Source organism: Oreochromis aureus, linkage group 3, assembly GCF_013358895.1.
Source record: "Oreochromis aureus strain Israel breed Guangdong linkage group 3, ZZ_aureus, whole genome shotgun sequence".
In the NCBI taxonomy this organism is placed as follows: domain Eukaryota; kingdom Metazoa; phylum Chordata; class Actinopteri; order Cichliformes; family Cichlidae; genus Oreochromis; species Oreochromis aureus.
Window position 1 is genome coordinate 101,011,967 of NC_052944.1, and position 17,397 is coordinate 101,029,363.

Sequence of the window (17,397 nt, forward strand, 5' to 3'; positions counted from 1 at the left end):
GTAGGTAACACCAGACTGCAGATGAGCTGCATACAGAGCTGGACTGGGACAAAAAAAATCGTCCCGGGCATTTTGACTAGAGACCGCCCACCATTATAGGAAAAATCATAAAGCCTTTGAATGAAAATAAACACTGTTGTGACAGTGATGTACACTGTTCTGATGGTATATATGTATCAATCTATCAATTGTTTGTTGTAAGACTCAGATAATTATTTTTTTTTTAAAGCGAGACATTTTAAATGAGAATAAGAAAGAAAAGTATATCTTTGTGCCCCCCTTTCCCTGTTAATGCCCTACCTGGCCCCCTGGCAACACTTTGCTAGACCCGCCCCTGCACAGTTACCAGCTGTCAGCTACTTAGAAAAGGATCCTGGTGTTATTTGTCTCTCAGAAACAGTTCATAACTTCCTTCAACTCATCCATGTCACCTAAAAGGTAAACCTGTTTCTCCATCACCTGTTCAGCTCTGATGATTCAGTAAGGACATCTCCTTGGTTTCGTCTGCATGTTTCCCTCTCACCAGATAACCAAACCGATATCATGACCAGCAGCTTTACAGCTGTGGCTCCAGCAAACATCAGCTGATACTAGAAATTAATATTAAATAAATTCTAACAACAGTTGATCAAGCTTAAACGTGCTGCTGTTGTTTAACGCGACATCCGCTGGTTTCCTCTTTCTGGTGCAAAGGGGGAGATAAACAAACAAGAGAGAAAAGCCGATCAGCCGATCAGCTGATCATTGATCAGTTTCTAGAATGAAGTAGAAACAGGAGAGAATGAGAGAAGAAGAGGCAGCTGTGCAGCTTCAGCTTTGTGTCTTTTTCATTGTAGCTGAAGTCCGGGACAAACTGTGTTCCTTTTCACCTCAGTACGAAACGCGTAATATTTTCTCTGAATACCAGACGATTCTGTTTTTTACGGGACGGTTGGCAACTCTAATAATTAATGAACAAAATAAAGTTCAACATCAGTAACATAGCACCCACACAGCTGTATAGAAACTCCGTCATGCTAGCTAGCACGCAGTACGAAAATGTCAGCATAACGAAAATAAACTCCACCTAAACTTGGTTTATATCTGACCCGGATAGACTGCAGGTCATAACTTCTTACCTGAAGTTCAGTTCACCTGACACGCGGACCGGCGGCCGCTTCGGGTCTCTCCTCTTGCCTCCCTTTTCCTTCATCCACCTGCTGGCCTCCACCACTTGCTAATGTTATTGAATCTGTGGAAGCTCCGCGATATCCACCACACGGCAACGAGTAACGAGCCTATCTAAATCCCAGTAACGAGTAACGCGTTCCTGGTTTTGGCATAATAACTAATTACCGTGCTCGTTACCACAATAATAACGTAGTTACTGTAACGCGTTACTTAATAACGCGTTAGTCCCAACACTGATCCTTAGAGACAGCAGTGTCTTCAGAGGAAGCTCTGAGTGAGAATTATGGTTTAAACACAGCCCCAACAAAGATGGCGCTGAAAGGGCTCATAAAGCTCTGTGAGACTTTTATTGGTCAGAATCTAAATGAAGGAGCTTCAGGTATCACCAGATGGTACCCAGAGTTGACTATATTGGGACAGCAGGAACATTGGTTAGACAGACTGAATAAATGAGATGTTACTAATGTTGTTTCCCACAGGTGAGAGGAGAGAGGAAAGGAAGAGAGGAAGTCTTATTCTATAAGTCTTGACAGAGTTCAGTACTTTGTAGTTTGGTGACAGAGCAGGCCTAGAGCTGGTTCAGCCTCTCAGAGTCTGATGATGTTTCAAACTCCTCCTGGAATTACGGAGATGTCTCCAGATCACTTCTGCAGTTCTCCATCCATCCACCAGGTGTCACCAGTGTACCATCTGTCCAGTGTGCGTTTGTATGAGTGTGTGTATGTGTGTCTGCTGCTTGTGTGTGCCTGGTCACTGATGACATCATGTGGTCCCTGCTCTGTGATTGGCTGCTGTGTGTGTTCGAGCTCACAGAGATTCAGAGAGTCACAGAGCTGCTGCTGATGATAAAGATGAAGGTGTGGGTGCTGCTCCTCGTCCTGTCCTCAGTTCTCTGTGTCTCTGCTGATGGTGAGTCTCTGATTCACTCATGAACTCTTGTGTTTTAGCCCTTTTATGCATGGTGAACTGATTTACTGATGTGAGACTAATTAGTCTCACAGTAGTTTTTCTTTGGCAGCACAGAACAGATCGGACACCAGTAACCACACGTGTGGCACTGCTTTACTGTAGTTACTAACAGCATGAAAGCGTGGAGCTGGGGTGGAGGTGGGTTGTAAAGGGGCTTGCTGTGTTTGTCTGATGTTACCCAAGTTGCCAGATAGTCTGTGTGTGATGTGTCCAGCGCTGGGCGGCCTGAGTAAAGAGCGAGACTTAAAAATCTGAAATAAATAAATAAAAGCTGTGCGACAGGAAGTTACAAACTTTGGTCAAATATGTAACATGTTCTCATGACACATTGTAAAAAGTCAAACAGCGTCACTTCAGCAACATTTAAACATATATGTTTGTTGTAGACTCATAAATCAAAGGCAATGATTTTCAGCACTGAAATACCAAGGTGTGCTAGTTTAAATGAAACAATTGTGCTTCTATTTGAAGTTTGATGAACTGTCCTGCATGGCAGGGTTTAAGCTCTGATAGGTGAATGGCTCGTATGAACCTGACAGACACTGACTCTGCCCTCTGTTTCTCTCCTCCTAACACCATGAAGCTCTGCATGGGGACAACTGGATCAGCGGCTGTTCAGATACTGATGGCGAGGCCGTGCTGATACTTGATGATGAGGCGGTCTGGTACGCCGACTTTAACAAACAGGAAGGAATCTATCCTCTGCCCCCCTTTGTAGATCCCATTACCTTTCCAGGTCAATATGAACAAGCTGTGGCTGATCAACAGGTCTGCAGAGCAAACCTGAAGGTGACTCGTCAGGCTATGAAGGACGTTCCCAAAGAACTGGGTAAACACGAATCACCAGTCCACATGTAAAGAGCAGAAACATTCAGAGAGTGGAGTTCAGTGACACATGCTGAAACATGAAGCATCAGTTTTATGACAGATAAATGAAGATTTAAGAGGCTGACAGGTTAGATCATTAAAGACACTTTAGGTAAACTGCAGCCAACATCAGACTTTTGATTTGTCGATTGTTTGAATTTCAGGATCAAATTCAACCATTTTAAGCTAGCAGTCATGATTGGTCGGACAACATACAGTAATGGTCTTAATTCTTTAAAAGCAGAGAAGCTTCAATATTCACCAGATTTACAGCTTTCAAATAAAATTACACAAAGATGATCTAAGCAGAAAAATTTTCATCACATCTTTGGCAAACTAACAAACGCTGTGACCTTTATTGTCACACTGAATTCCAAGTTTGTATTCATATCAGTATTTCTGTGGAGGTTCAGAATCTACCAGCACAACCTGCAAACATTTATCAGAAATGTTTAAATATCAGGAAACACCACCCAGCACCTGATCTCATCAAGATCATTCACACACGCGGTGCTGCAGTCAGTGTTTCATAAATCTACTCAGGAAACAACAGGTTTTATCCTCAGTGACAACAACAACAGCCATGAAGACCAGAACATGTGAACTCTTAGAGGTAAAACACACAAACAGAACTTCAGCTCCATGTAACAAGCTGCTGAATCAACGACTCAAGAATAGAGACTAAAAACCCTCACAGGAGTGAAACTGGGAACACAGAGATCAAACTTCCTCTTTATTACAAGAGTTTGAGGATCTTCAAACATTCACTTCTCTGTTTATTCAAGTGAAAAAACATCTAACTTCAGCAGAAGCTCAGGTCCATCCAGTGTTTCTGTGCTTTCTCTTCTTGTTTTTAGTAAGCTCATAACAGCAATCACACACTCCTCAAAGTGTTTCACCCTGTGAGTTAAATTCATTTTAGAGAAAAAAACAACAACAACAGCCACAGAGTCAGTGCAGGTCCCATACTTACTGACTCCTCTTTGTTACAATGCTGTTGCATATTCAGTGCAGCCTGTTGAGTGGTGTTGTGAGTAAACTGTACATGTTTGTGCACAGATCCTCCTTCCAGCCTGATCATCTACACAGTACTAAATGTGGAGCTCGGAGTCCCAAACATTCTGATCTGTCATGTGACTGGTTTCTATCCTGCTCCCGTCAATGTCACCTGGACCAAAAACGAACAGGTCACAGAAGGAACGAGCACCAGCGTTCCCTTCCCCAACAAAGATGGTTCCTTCAAACAGACGTCCAGACTGAACTTCATCCCAAAGCAGGGAGACGTCTACAGCTGCACTGTGGAACATGTGGCCCTGACCCAACCAATGACCAAATTCTATGGTGAGAAAATTCAACTCAAAATTCAATTCACATTGTACAATTTCACAACAACAGCAATCTCAAGTTGCTTTATATTCTAAGGTAAAGAGTCAACAATATCAGAGAGAGAAGTTTTATCAAAAAGCAACGTTTTAAGCCTAATCTTAATCTACCAGTACTACTAGTTCATAATCTATTTTTAAATACTTTTGGAACAACAAGTAGGCCTGCAGTGCGAGAGCGAAGTGCTCTAATAGGGTGATATGGTACTACAAGGTCATTCAGATAAGATGGGGCCTGATTATTTAAGACCTTGTATGTGAGGAGCAGGATTTTGAATTCAATTCTGGATTTAACAGGAAGCCAATGAAGGGAAGCCAAAACAGGAGAAATATGCTCTCTCTTTCTAGTCCCTGTCAGGACTCTTGCTGCAGCATTTTGGATTAGCTGAAGGCTTTTCAGCGAGTTTTTACAGCATTAATATATAAGTAAAACTGAGTATCATCTGCACAGTAATGAAAATGGTGCAGTGTTTTCTAATAATATTGCCTGAAATAAAAAGTATAGTTCCCAGCACTGAACCCTGTGGGACTCCATGACTGTTTCCAGATGTGAAGGTTCACATTACTCTCTGTGTTTCTGTCTGCAGCTGTGGAGAACTCTGATCTCATTCTTGGACCTGCCATGTTTTGTGGAGTGGGTCTGACTGTCGGTGTCCTCGGTGTGGCAGCAGGAATCTTCTTACTCATCAGAGCAACCAAGTGACACTGAATGGTCGGGCTGATGTCTTAATAAATCTGAGGAGTTTGTAATCTGATTACACGGAACCTGTCGTTTTACCTCCGGTGCCAGCAGAAAGCATCCTCAGATAAACTGCTGTTCTTTATAGAATTTTTTTTGCATCCCGATATTTTATATGCTTTATTACATATCAAACATCCGGAAGAAACCCTGTTCTTAAAAACAGCAGCAGCAGGTCAGAATGACTGCAGACCTTCCAGTCCTCATCCTCACTTAGACTGAATATTAACAGAGTTTTTGATGACAGAGAACAGTGATGTGAACCAGAAGGCTTGTTGTGTCATTAAAGATTTATTGACAAAGATTTGAGTTCATTTATTTTGATCTCAGTTCCTTCATTTTGTTATCATGTTTTTATTAATTGTTGTAATTATTGATGATAAAATATGATTGTGCAGGCTTTGCTTTAAGATGTTCTCATCTTCTACAACAACCAGTCAGAGTGCAAAGACTCCCTGACTCAGTGTTGTGTCACTGGATGCTGGAACACTGCTGCTGAGCCAGTTTGGTCTGTCTTCAAACTACACTTTATTTAGTCACTTAAATGCCATATCACAGTTAATTATTGGTTTATAAACCCATCAATGTTATGTGAAAAGCCCCACAAACAGCTTCTGAGGGTTACATTTAAATACAAAATTAAACATTCAGGCTGAATGAAGATACATTTGAGCCCTGCTGCAGCTGGTGGATGTTTGAGTGCAAAGTACATTTCACAGGTAAGTTACTGGTTGGGGATTCTGGGGAAAGGTGATCCATTCACCTTCTTTTTTTTCAGACCAGTTTTTTAAGATATTACTTAAAGGTGTGATATGTAGAGAGCTCCTTTATTGTCATTGGCGGAGTATTCCAGTGTTATTGGGGCGTAACAACCCAAGCTTGATGTGGGATTGTGTAATGATGGAGATGAGAAAACAGTCACTTAGGGATAAGTCTAAAAATAGATAAAAACCTGCATTTTGAGCTCCAGTAGATTTTTCTTTTTTATCAGCTGATCGGCAGATTCAACTGAATACAACAAAACATAAGATGATGTTTTATGAGTTATCTGACTGATTTTCAGTTCAGTACAGTTTTATTTCAAACACATACATTCACCAACATTCCATAATATCATTCCATTCAGTTGTTTGAAAAGGAGTAGGCAGAAGTATATACTTATTTAGCTCCACTGCCTTAGGTTTACATCTTAATCATTTCCTCATCATTCTATTTAAGTTTGAACAACAAAAACTTATACAATGCCTTCAACTTAGAACATAACATCACAAAAAATATTTTCTTATACTTATTTAAAATTTCTTTTTTGAGTTTATTTAAACTGGTTTATATCACTGCTGACCTTTACTCCTTCTTTTAACTCATTCTAGAATTTAACTCCCGCTATTGAAATAGACATCCTTTTCAATGTTGTTCTTACTGTTTGTATTGTTAAATTCCACTTCCCTCCAAAATTATGCCTCCCTTCTCTCTCTCTAAGAACCATTTACTCATTTCGAATGAGAGCATCCCTTTCCTTGCCTTATATATTATTTGCACTGTTTTAAACTTCACCAGATCCTGGAATTTTATAGCTTGCGTCTTAATAAAGACTGTGTTTGTGTGAGCCCTATACCCCTCTTGATTTATTAATCTAATAGCCCTTTTCTGCATTATGATTATAGTTTGAATATTACTTTCAGCTGTATTTCCCCAAATCTCTACACAATAACTCATATATGGTAATAGTAAAGCACAATATAACATATACGATGTTTTCCTATCCAGAAATTGTTTTACTTTCTTCAAGATAGCAATGCCCCGTGCTAACTTTACCTAAGTGATGTGTGATTTCCAACAGGCCTTATGATCAATGATCACACCAAGAAATTTTATGGTATTAACCCTTTGTAGATATCAGAATCAGAAAGACTTTATTTATGCCCAAGGGGCAATTAAGACTAATGTCAATGTTAATGTTTTTCTTATAGTTTCCAAATAACATAAATTTGTTTTATTTACATTTAGAGGCAATTTGTTTCTATCAAACCACTTCTTTAATATCTTTAACTCCTGTGCGATCATGTCCAAAACCTGTTGCAATTCAACCATTAGACTCTATAAAGCTAGTGTAAAGGGTCAAATTCAGTCAGTGAATTTACTCAGCATCATTACATCAAATATAAATGTCTGCTTCCCTTATATCTTCACACTGACCATGAACGCCACAGCTGCTCTGTACCTGATCACTGTAAACTTCACCAAATCACAGCCGAATAAACCAACAAATTGATAAAATCTCTCAGTAATGAGAGTAATATGAAATACTTTAACCTATTTGTGAGTTTCTGGTTTATAATTGACAACATCCATCAGGCTTCAGGTATTCAAATAGCAACACAGGGTAGCTGGAGGCAGGGCACATCCTGGACTGTCAAAAAATATATAACATTCTTATATATAGATTTCTTCCTGGTAACAGCTGATGCTGTGGTCATGTGACCCTGCACTCTGGTTTTTACAGCAGCTTTCAGTCAGACTGTGTCAGAGTTGTGCAGCACAACCCAAGAACATGGCTTCAAAGTTTTTATGCTTCACCCTCCTCTTCATCAACATCTGCACAGCAGGTAAGATCAATACACTAATCAAACACCTGATCAGTCACAGACACAGAGTGTTCACTGATCAAAGGAAAGTGAAGGATGAGATGTGATATTATTTTCATTGTGGTTGATGCACTGTAACCTACATCGGTGATGATGCTTGTCTGTCTCTCAGAGCTGAAGTTCACTGCTTCAGCTATCATTAAGCTTTACAGCATCACAGCTGGATTAATGAATTCATCCATCAGTCTACTTGTTAAACTGCTGAATAAAACAAATAATTTCACAAAGATCAGTTTGCTGCTTTATTTTACTCGTATTTAATCAATTATAAAAGTAACTGTTAGACTCAGTCCTGGTCCATCAGCCGTGCCACAGGGAATTGTGTCTCCTCCTGGTCTCACACCAGAAACTATTTATATGTAAAGTAAATGTACATAAATGTTATGTATTTAACATTTAACCCTTATTAATCCAGGAAAAAATCTAATTGAGATTCAAATCTCATTTGGAAGAGAGACCTGGCATCACGGCAGTAAAAGTAAAAACATATACAACACATAACGGCAATTTAAAACAAATACTATATTGCATACAAACAGGTGAAAAATTGCATTAAGAGCAACAATTAAAACCAGTCACACAGACTAAAGAGTTATTCTCTTATTCCTTTAAAACTGACTTAAACTTCTACAGGGTAACCATTTCTCACAATTTCAGCCATGGACATTTAGCAGCAACATACAGAAAACAGTGATGTAGTCAATTTCCACAGCCAGTAATAAAACAGAAAACACCATGGTAGACAGTCCCCAACCTCTTCAAGTACTAAGCAGGGGCATTCATGAAAAGCAGATCACCAGAATAAAGGTAAAAAAAAAAAAAAGTTACAAAAAGGTTTTCCTCACCTACCTTTGAATTTGAGTTTTAAATGACAAATTCTGATCTCTAATAATATCTATAAGATGTGACCATTTCAATTTCAGCCCATTAGATGGTTTTAATCTTAGGAAACATAGCTAACATTCTTTGCCATTTGAGATTAACATGAGCTTGTATTTATCTGCATTTAACGCCAGCTTATTAGAGAAAAATGGGCCTGAACATCATCAAAGGCAGCTTGAGGAAATTAAGGGTTTGTATTACTGAATTATCAGAACAATAGATCATTGTGTCATCTGCATGAAGATCAAATGCAGCGTTTGATAAATTTTCACAAAGATTTTTTGCAGAGGAAAAAAAAGCGATGGTCTTAATGTGAAATACTGAGTAAATGTAGTTTATACAAAGAGATCGGAAGTAAAAATAAAGGCAAGCCACTAGAAACAAATAACTCATGAAACAAAGTGAGAAGTGGTTAACATCTCTTCTTCTTAACTGAACTATACAAACAGTGAGACTCCACAGTTCTCTGTTTTTTTAACTGTACATCTGGCTAATTCCCACACAAATGAAGCTAAATTTCAATTTATATGCAGAAGACACTCTGATCTGTTTCCTTATTCTGCTTATTCCTATTCAGACTCTCCCTACAAACACACGATCCAGTCACACAGAGACTTTTCTGTAACATTGCATTATGACATTAGAACATCACGTGTTATTAACCAACAAAAATACATTGTTTTGAAATGTTGCCACAACATACAGGTATGTCTTAAAGACATAAACTTGTCGATCTGTTCTCCTTTATTCAGACAAAGTGATGTTTTCATATTTGAACCTCAGAAAAATTTCAGAAACATGGCATCCAACGAAAAACTGGACAGGATTTTCTCCAGTAACACTGTGAGGACTCTTGACATTTTTAACCAGGATATATCCTTCAATGTGCATACTCGATCTAACATAGCTGATTTAAATGGCTGAATTACTTCCTCAACATAGCTGTGTCCCAAAACGTCGGCTGCATCCTCTGGAGGCTGCATTTGAAGGCCGATTACGTCACGGCCAGGCGACGAAGGCTGTCCCAATTCATCGACTCCTTAAAATGCAGTCAACAAATGCGTCCTCTTTTTCCACGAATTTGAAGAATGGGTCAGATGTGTCCTTCGTGGCCCAACATATCCCAGAATTCATAGCGCGACCCAGCCAATTCTAGTTTCCAACAATGGCGGCTACTACTAAGTTTCAATATTACTCATATTACTCTTTCTGGGTCTCAAAATAAACTTTTAACATATTTTCTGGTGAGAATGTGGGTGTGTGAACTTCAAATATCTGCTTGGTTTATCAAGACATCGCGTATTTGCAAAAGTGCTCCGTCTGTGCTCCGTCTGTTACCCACCAGCTTGATAGCTAGCCAGGGGGTTCAATGGTTACTCAAGCTGGCGAGAGCAGCGGACTCCCGGCTTCATCTTTTTCAGACCCCCGCTGTTTTTCGCTACTCTGGTTAAACATGATATATAAGTCACTCGGAAAACTTAAAAATGTAATTGTTTGGCTTTTTTCAGTGTTTTGTTTGTTCTGGAGTAAATTGGTTTGGCTGAAATCAAAGTTATTAGATTATTAGATTAGTTTAAATAAAACTTTATTGATCCATCGGGTGGGTTCCTCCAGGATTTTCACACAGCTGAATAAACGTCAAACAGAAAACTGATTAAACAGAAGTGTGAGACAGTCGAGAATTTACACCGGTGTCCTGTTATATTTTAGATAGCAAGGAGCAGACGGCCGAGTTTATTAAACTCCACCGAGACAGCGGTGACGCAAATCTGAAGGCTAGACCGTCCAATTTCACAAACTCGCATTTCCAGCCTTCTCGATCTTCGAAGGACCCGGCCCACGTAGATAAGATAAGATAAGATAAGATAAGATAAGATAAGATAAGATAAGATAAGATAACCTTTATTAGTCCCACACGTGGGAAATTTGTTTTGTCACAGCAGGAAGTGGACAGTGCAAAAGTTATGAAGCAAAAATTAGAATACAATAAGAATAAATACAGTACACAACTGTACAGAATAGAATAAAATAATAAAATAGAAGGCCAGGTCCTCCAAAGGATGCGGCCTATGTTTTGGGACACAGCCCATATCTTGAACTTCTCCAGAGGCCTGGTAATGAACTAATCATTAGATTCAGGTGTGTTGACACAGGATAATATCTAAAACCTGCAGGACACCGGCCCTCGAGGCCTGGAGTTCAAGACCCTTGCTATAGGGTCTGCCGTATTTTTGTGAATTGTTGTTATATATATGAAATCTAACTGATACTCTGTTGGTAAGCTTAATGATCTAAATAAGGTGAAGCTATCATGATCATATCATTCCAACAACATGTTCTTAAAGGTTTCCCAAACTACTAAAGGAGAGTGATTCTCTGATCTTTGTGTTTCAGATGGATATGAACTTTACTCTTCAACTCGCTGCCTGTTTAACTCCACTGAGCTGAAGGACATCGAGTTTATCAGATCTTACTATTACAACAGAATGGAGTTAATCAGGTTTGACAGTGATGTGGGAAAGTATGTTGGATACACTGAGTTTGGTGTGAAGAATGCAGAGATGTGGAACAATGATCCTGGACAGCTCGCTGCAATGAGAGCTCAGAAGGAGACGTACTGCCAATACAACATTGGGATCTGGTACGCAAATGTTCTTTCTAAGTCAGGTGAGTCTGTGGTTCTATGACATCATCAGATCATCATATAAACCTCATCCCGCTGATGCATTATCATCAACACAACTCCTGACTGAACTCTCTGCACTTATAGTTTACAGCTAACACTGCTGAAGGTTTAATCTGACACATTCAGTTAAAGCTACATGTTCTCTGTAGTTCTGTAGCCATTTCAGGCTTGTTATATTTATAAAGTCACTTCAGCTTTATTGTGTTGCAGTTTTAACTTTGAACAAAGTAAAAACATTTCTCCTCTTTCTGATGTTCCAGTGAAACCATCAGTCAGACTTCACTCCACGATGGCTCCTGGTTGTCACCATCCTGCCATGTTGGTTTGCAGCGTTTATGACTTCTACCCCAAATGGATCAAAGTGAGCTGGGTGAGAAATGGACAGGAAATAACCTCTGACATCACTTCCACTGAAGAGTTTGCAAATGGTGATTGGCTCTACCAGGTCCACTCCCACTTGGAGTACATGCCCAGGTGAGTCCAGGTCAAACCTGGAACCAGGACTCTTTGTTTGCCTGGACAGTCTGACCACGTGTGCCCTCTCCAGGATAATTCCACTGTCAGCACCAAACTCCTTCAATGGTGATGTTTGAAGGGTCTGATCCTTCAGCTCAGGCTGTTAACTCTGATCTTTGTCCAAGTTTTCTTCTGTGGCTCCAGCTCACTGACTTTAGTTTGAATAACCACAACATCCCATATTCACAGCTCAGCCTGTGAAACCTGTTCCCACTTCTTCTTCCTTATTCCTGCTAAAATTGAACCCATCCGACGTTCCAGTTTCTGCAGTGCCGAGTGTTTCAGCAGGTGATAGGTTTATAGCTTAACCCTATTCGCTGGAACGTTGAAGGCAATGTAATTACACAGCAAGCAAGACACGAGTAGGCAACATTCTTTATGTTTCACGTGCACGGGAGAGAACTGGACAGGCGCCGTTCCTTCGCTTGACCCCAGTTGCTCTCGTCCGCTCCCCCGTAACACTGCTCTTTTATTGTGGTTCCACGAATATGCATAGAATCATTAACATATGACATCTTACATAGGTATACATGTGAACAAAGAATACCTTGTGTGTGTGTCTATATGTGTCTATGTGTGGGGTCAAGATGTGACCCCTTGAAGACTCCCCAAAGCTGGTGCCAGGAGTCTAGCGGTCCATCTAAACAAAAGGCTCTTATGCTTAACCAGATACAGAGAAGGTGTCCTCCTATACCATAAAACAATAAGACAAGGCACGGCCTCTCCCATGCTCCCAGAGTGCTCTGGAATGCACACAACGTGTCTCTGCAGACTACTAAGGATTAAACCTCCTATCACTACACAATCGATTATATACTTCTAAGCATATGGCATAAATATTTCTAAGCATAAATGACAATCAACAATACAAAACCCTAACAGCAGGAACTGTCTGAAAATTCAGATCGAAAACAGGAAGTCCCAGAGATTGTTTTTAATATTGTTGAAAGTTTAAAACAGGACGTTTGCTGATTCAGTTATGTGAACATTTCCATAATTTCTCTTTTCCACATCTTTGTGAGTCAAGTCCATCATATAAAATGTGTTGCAGGTGATCAGGTAACCATCAGCTGATCACACAAATCAGATAAACAGATAAATATCAGTGATGTTGGTTTGTGTTTGTGCTGAAGGTCTGGAGAGAAGATCTCCTGTGTGGTGGAGCACGCCAGCCTGGAGAAACCACTGATTATTAACTGGGGTAAATACCTGTCTGTATCGACACACCTGTACACCTCCCTGTGTGTCCGTTCACCTGTGTGAATCTCACCTGTGTCTTCAGTCCCTCCCATGCCTGAAACAGAGAGACTGATCATCGTTGGAGCCGTAGGACTGATCCTGGGTCTGATCTTGTTTCTGGCTGGAGTCATCTACAGGAGGAAGAGTGGAGGTCAGACCAACACTCAGTCAAAAACCAGTTTAAACCAGACTAAAACTAGTTTAGCCCAGGCGAAAACCAGGTCAGATCAGACTAAAATTAATTAACACCAGACTAAAGTTGCAGCAAAGAAAAGAGAAGCTGTGACTTCCAGAAGCTGATGGAGCTTCTGAACAGCTTCAGTTTGTCCAAAGTAAAGATAACTTGGATCAGTTGGATTGTTGGGTTTAAGTTTTAGGCAAAAAACATTAGAACTGTGACGTGTCAGTTCAGCCTGAGCCATCACCTTTGACCTTTGACCCTCGTTCTCTGTGTTGCAGATACATCTTTGGCTTGCAGGTTCAGTGAGAAACAGGCAGAGGACTGGAGCAAAGATGCTGCAGCTCTGAGCTTGTGGAGACCTCAGAAGGAGATGTTCTTCAAACCCGGCTCTGAGCTCTGCTTCACAAATGTTCTGCCTAAGTCAGGTGACTCAGTGTTTCTGTGACATCATCAGATCATCACATGAAAGCTCAGGTCCTCACTGAGGGATCAGCTCCTGACTGAACACACTGCTGATGGTTTCATCTTTCTGTAAAACTAGCGTCGTCTGGAGTTCTGCTCCTTTCACAGTAAAAACAGGTGTCTCACACACAGCCCACTGGAAAAAATGATTCATAATTCAACTTCATCAGTGAGACATTAAAACTGTGTGAGGGTACCAGGTGTTTCTAGATCTGAGTGAGATGTTGGTCTCATGGAGAATAATGTGTTCGGGTACATGTGGAGGTTTTATAAAAGCACTTTAAATGAAGATGTCCCAGCTTCTTCTTCATGTGTTCATGAACAGCTACCAACAGCTGGCACTTTATTACGTGTCAAAGTTTCCCTTCTGTGTTCAGACTGTTTTTATTTTTCATGTTCCAGTGATGCCATTGGTCAGGCTTCACTCGATGCCACCCTCTGGTGGTCGTCATCCTGCCTTGGCGCTCTGCAGAGTCTACGACTTCTTCCCCAAGCAGGCCAAAACCAGGTGTTGCTCCAGGCTGCTTTGATTTATCCTCATGATTTATTTGAATAGATCATATAAGATTTATAGTTTTTGTGCCGGCACATCTGCTGCTACACACCAGCAGACTGTGGGGACCAGTGCGGAGCTGTTGGTTAACGCAATACACATCCTGGTTTAAAGCAGTCAGACCTGTTCTAACGATGAGCCATCTCCTTGTTTTCTCTGTCTGTGCCCCAGGACTGATGCTGGTTCCCAGTAGTTGATCCTGATTGTGGACCTGGAGCTGGATCTGCTTCTGTCTGATAGCTGGGAGCAAAAGCAGCAGCAGCTGGCAGCTCTGTGTTTGATCCAGGCTGTTAGAGTCAGGCTGAATGTGGACCAAGATGTGTCTGCTGGAGCCTCAGTGGTGGAGTCATCATATGTGTGTGCAGAGTGTTCTCAGAGTCTTTACAGCTGTCTGACAGCAGGAACTGCTCAGGCCCAACCAGGTGAGCTGCTTCCAGGATGGACCAGAGCTGGAGGACAGCGAGGTTGGAGGAGGCGGAGCTCTGTGGGTGTTTATCTTTGTGTGTGACTTTCCAGCGTTATCAAACACACACACACACACACACACACACACACACACACACACACACACACACACACACACACACAGGTTTAAAGATGAAACCACACTCTGATGAAACCACACTCTGATGAAACCACACTCTGAGAATCACACTGTCAGCTATTTGTTGTATTTTCACTTCCTGATTCTTTTCTCAATAAAGCAGTTTCCACAGTCATGTGATCTCTGTCTCGTTTCATATGTGGTAAATAGAGAGAGAGTTTTCACTCCTTAGTGTGTCTTTGTGTTAACTGACAGGCTTTTTAGCTTAGATCATGTGACTCTTCTTCCAATGAAAATGATCCCTCTGAGTGGCACTTTGTTGTTTAAATAAATGTGATTGGTTGAACTGCACTGTTAAAACAAATCCTAAAAAACAGTAATATTCCGGCAGCTGGGGCGCCAAAATAATACCAGAAAATACCAGAAAATAACTTTCTCATAAAAATATAGTTATTTTCAGTAATGACAATACAGTTTGGTGCCCTAATTTTACATGGGATTTTGCCTTTTTCAAGTGCTTTTAAACATTAAATTAGGAACATTTTAATGTGATTAAACAATGAAATTACCTATGAACAAGGTCAGTGAATGTGGCAATATGAATAATAATACTTAAATGTACAGACATATACAGTTAACAGCTGGTTTAAATAATAATGGATTACATGCTCTGGGACAGACTGACAGAGGCGAGGCTGCCACATTGCACCATCAGCTCCTCTGGCCATCACCAGTAGGTGAAGTGTCTTGACCAAGGACACAATCCCGAGAGTGTCCGAGCCGGGGCTCGAACCGCCAACTGTCTGATCACAAGGAGAACTGCCAACTCTTGAGCCACGATCGCCCTAAAAAGCAATAATAGTAATAATTATTTGATGTAAAAGAAGTTTATAAGAATCATTTTATATATTTTTCCATAGCATTACATTTGAATTTAATAGTTCAATCTTTCAAATAACGGACAGATATTTGTGAAATTATGATACATTTGTGAATGTATTTTAACAATCTAAATATGCATATGTACTGACAGATACATTTGAAAAACAAGAAAATCATGTTTTATTACATTACTGTGATTTTACATTAATTTACATTTGAAATGTGAAATCACAGTCTATTTATGTAAATTTAATGATATTCTAGAAGAACAGAACAAAACTAAAATATACAGTAAAATACTTTTATATTAGGACTTTTTCTTACAGTGTGGCGTTCTGTTTTTCCTGCAGTCTAAAAGAGAGTCAGTGTCAGATCAGAATCACTCAACATTTAGTCAGTTCCTAACTCACCAAATAAACACATTCAATGACAATGAGACACAGTTTAGGCTTCATTCAGCAGTGTTAGTAACAAACTGCACATATAAAACTTGTTTTGCAGCAGAGAACCGATATGACACTGAAACCATGTTGTGAATAAAATCAGTGAACACGCAACGCTTCCAGTTGATTTTTGACTCAACTCAACAATGAACTCAGTAGAATTTGGCAGTCAAGGGTCAAAGGTCACTATGACCTAGAATTTTGAAGAATTCTTTGTTAAAGTAACCTTTGACCTTTTAAAGGGAGCGCTGAGAGAGTGCCACATTCCCCAAAGGCCAAGAGCTCTACTTAAACTTTGATGTTTTATTCTGATTTTATTAGAACATGATGATATCAGCAGTTTGTGCTGATGTCAGCACTGACAGACAGACTGATTACATCCTTCGAGAGAATATCACCATAAAGTTTCGCATGATGAAACTTTATGCCCATTCTGTTCATAATTTTTATGGACAGGATTTCTAGGCGCAGCCAAGTGGCGGAGGGCTTTCACTTCAGTGGCCTCAGAATCTCATCTCTGCTTTTTGCGGATGATGTGGTTCTGTTGGCTTCATCGGGTGAAGGCCTCCAGCACGCACTGGAATGGTTTGCAGCCGAGTGTGAAGCAGCGGGAATGAGGATCAGCACCTCCAAATCTGAGGCCATGGTTCTCAGCCAGAAAAGGGTGGAGTGCCCACTCCGGGTCGGAGATGAATTCCTGGCCCATGTGGAGGAGTTCAAGTATCTCGGGGTCTTGTTCGCGAGTGATGGGAGAAGGGAGCCGGAGATCGACAGACGGATTGGTGCTGTGGCTGCAGTGATGCGGATGCTGCACCGGTCCGTCGTGGTGAAGAGGGAGCTGAGTGTAAAAGTGAAGCTCTCAATTTACCGGTCGATCTACGACCCTACCCTCACCTATGGCCACGAGCTGTGGGTAGTGACCGAAAGAACGAGATCGCGGATACAAGCAGCAGAAATGAGCTTCCTCCGAAGGGTGGCTGGCCTCTCCCTTAGAGATAGGGTGAGAAGCTCATAGTAGAGCTGCTGCTCCTCCACATCGAAAGGAGCCAGTTGAGGTGTTCCGGGCATGTCCCACCGGGAGGAGGTCCCGGGGCAGACCCAGGAAACACTGGGGAGATTATATCTCTCGGCTGGCCTGGGAACGCCTTGGTGTTCCCCTGGATAAGCTGGAGGAGGTGGCTGGGGAGAGGGAGGTCTGGGCTTCTCTGCTTAGGCTACTGCCCACGCAACCCAGCCC

The 17,397-nt window shown here is 40.9% G+C and overlaps 2 protein-coding genes across 2 annotated transcripts; both read left to right on the forward strand.

The window, feature by feature from the left end:
* Positions 1-1,978: 1,978 nt before the first annotated feature.
* LOC116331586 (RLA class II histocompatibility antigen, DP alpha-1 chain-like) lies at positions 1,979-5,431 on the forward strand. The gene is made up of 4 exons (XM_031754318.2): positions 1,979-2,079; positions 2,723-2,968; positions 4,066-4,347; positions 4,976-5,431. The coding sequence occupies exons 1-4, from the start codon at positions 2,013-2,015 to the stop codon at positions 5,089-5,091; spliced, it is 711 nt and encodes a 236-aa protein (XP_031610178.2). The 5' UTR covers positions 1,979-2,012; the 3' UTR covers positions 5,092-5,431.
* A 2,224-nt stretch (positions 5,432-7,655) lies between these two features.
* LOC116331590 (H-2 class II histocompatibility antigen, E-S beta chain-like) lies at positions 7,656-15,010 on the forward strand. Its single transcript, XM_039609076.1, has 8 exons — positions 7,656-7,733; positions 11,049-11,321; positions 11,601-11,814; positions 12,990-13,057; positions 13,139-13,246; positions 13,555-13,701; positions 14,141-14,246; positions 14,463-15,010. Exons 1-8 carry the CDS (start codon positions 7,679-7,681, stop codon positions 14,482-14,484), a joined length of 993 nt encoding a protein of 330 aa, XP_039465010.1. The 5' UTR covers positions 7,656-7,678; the 3' UTR covers positions 14,485-15,010.
* Positions 15,011-17,397: the final 2,387 nt, after the last annotated feature.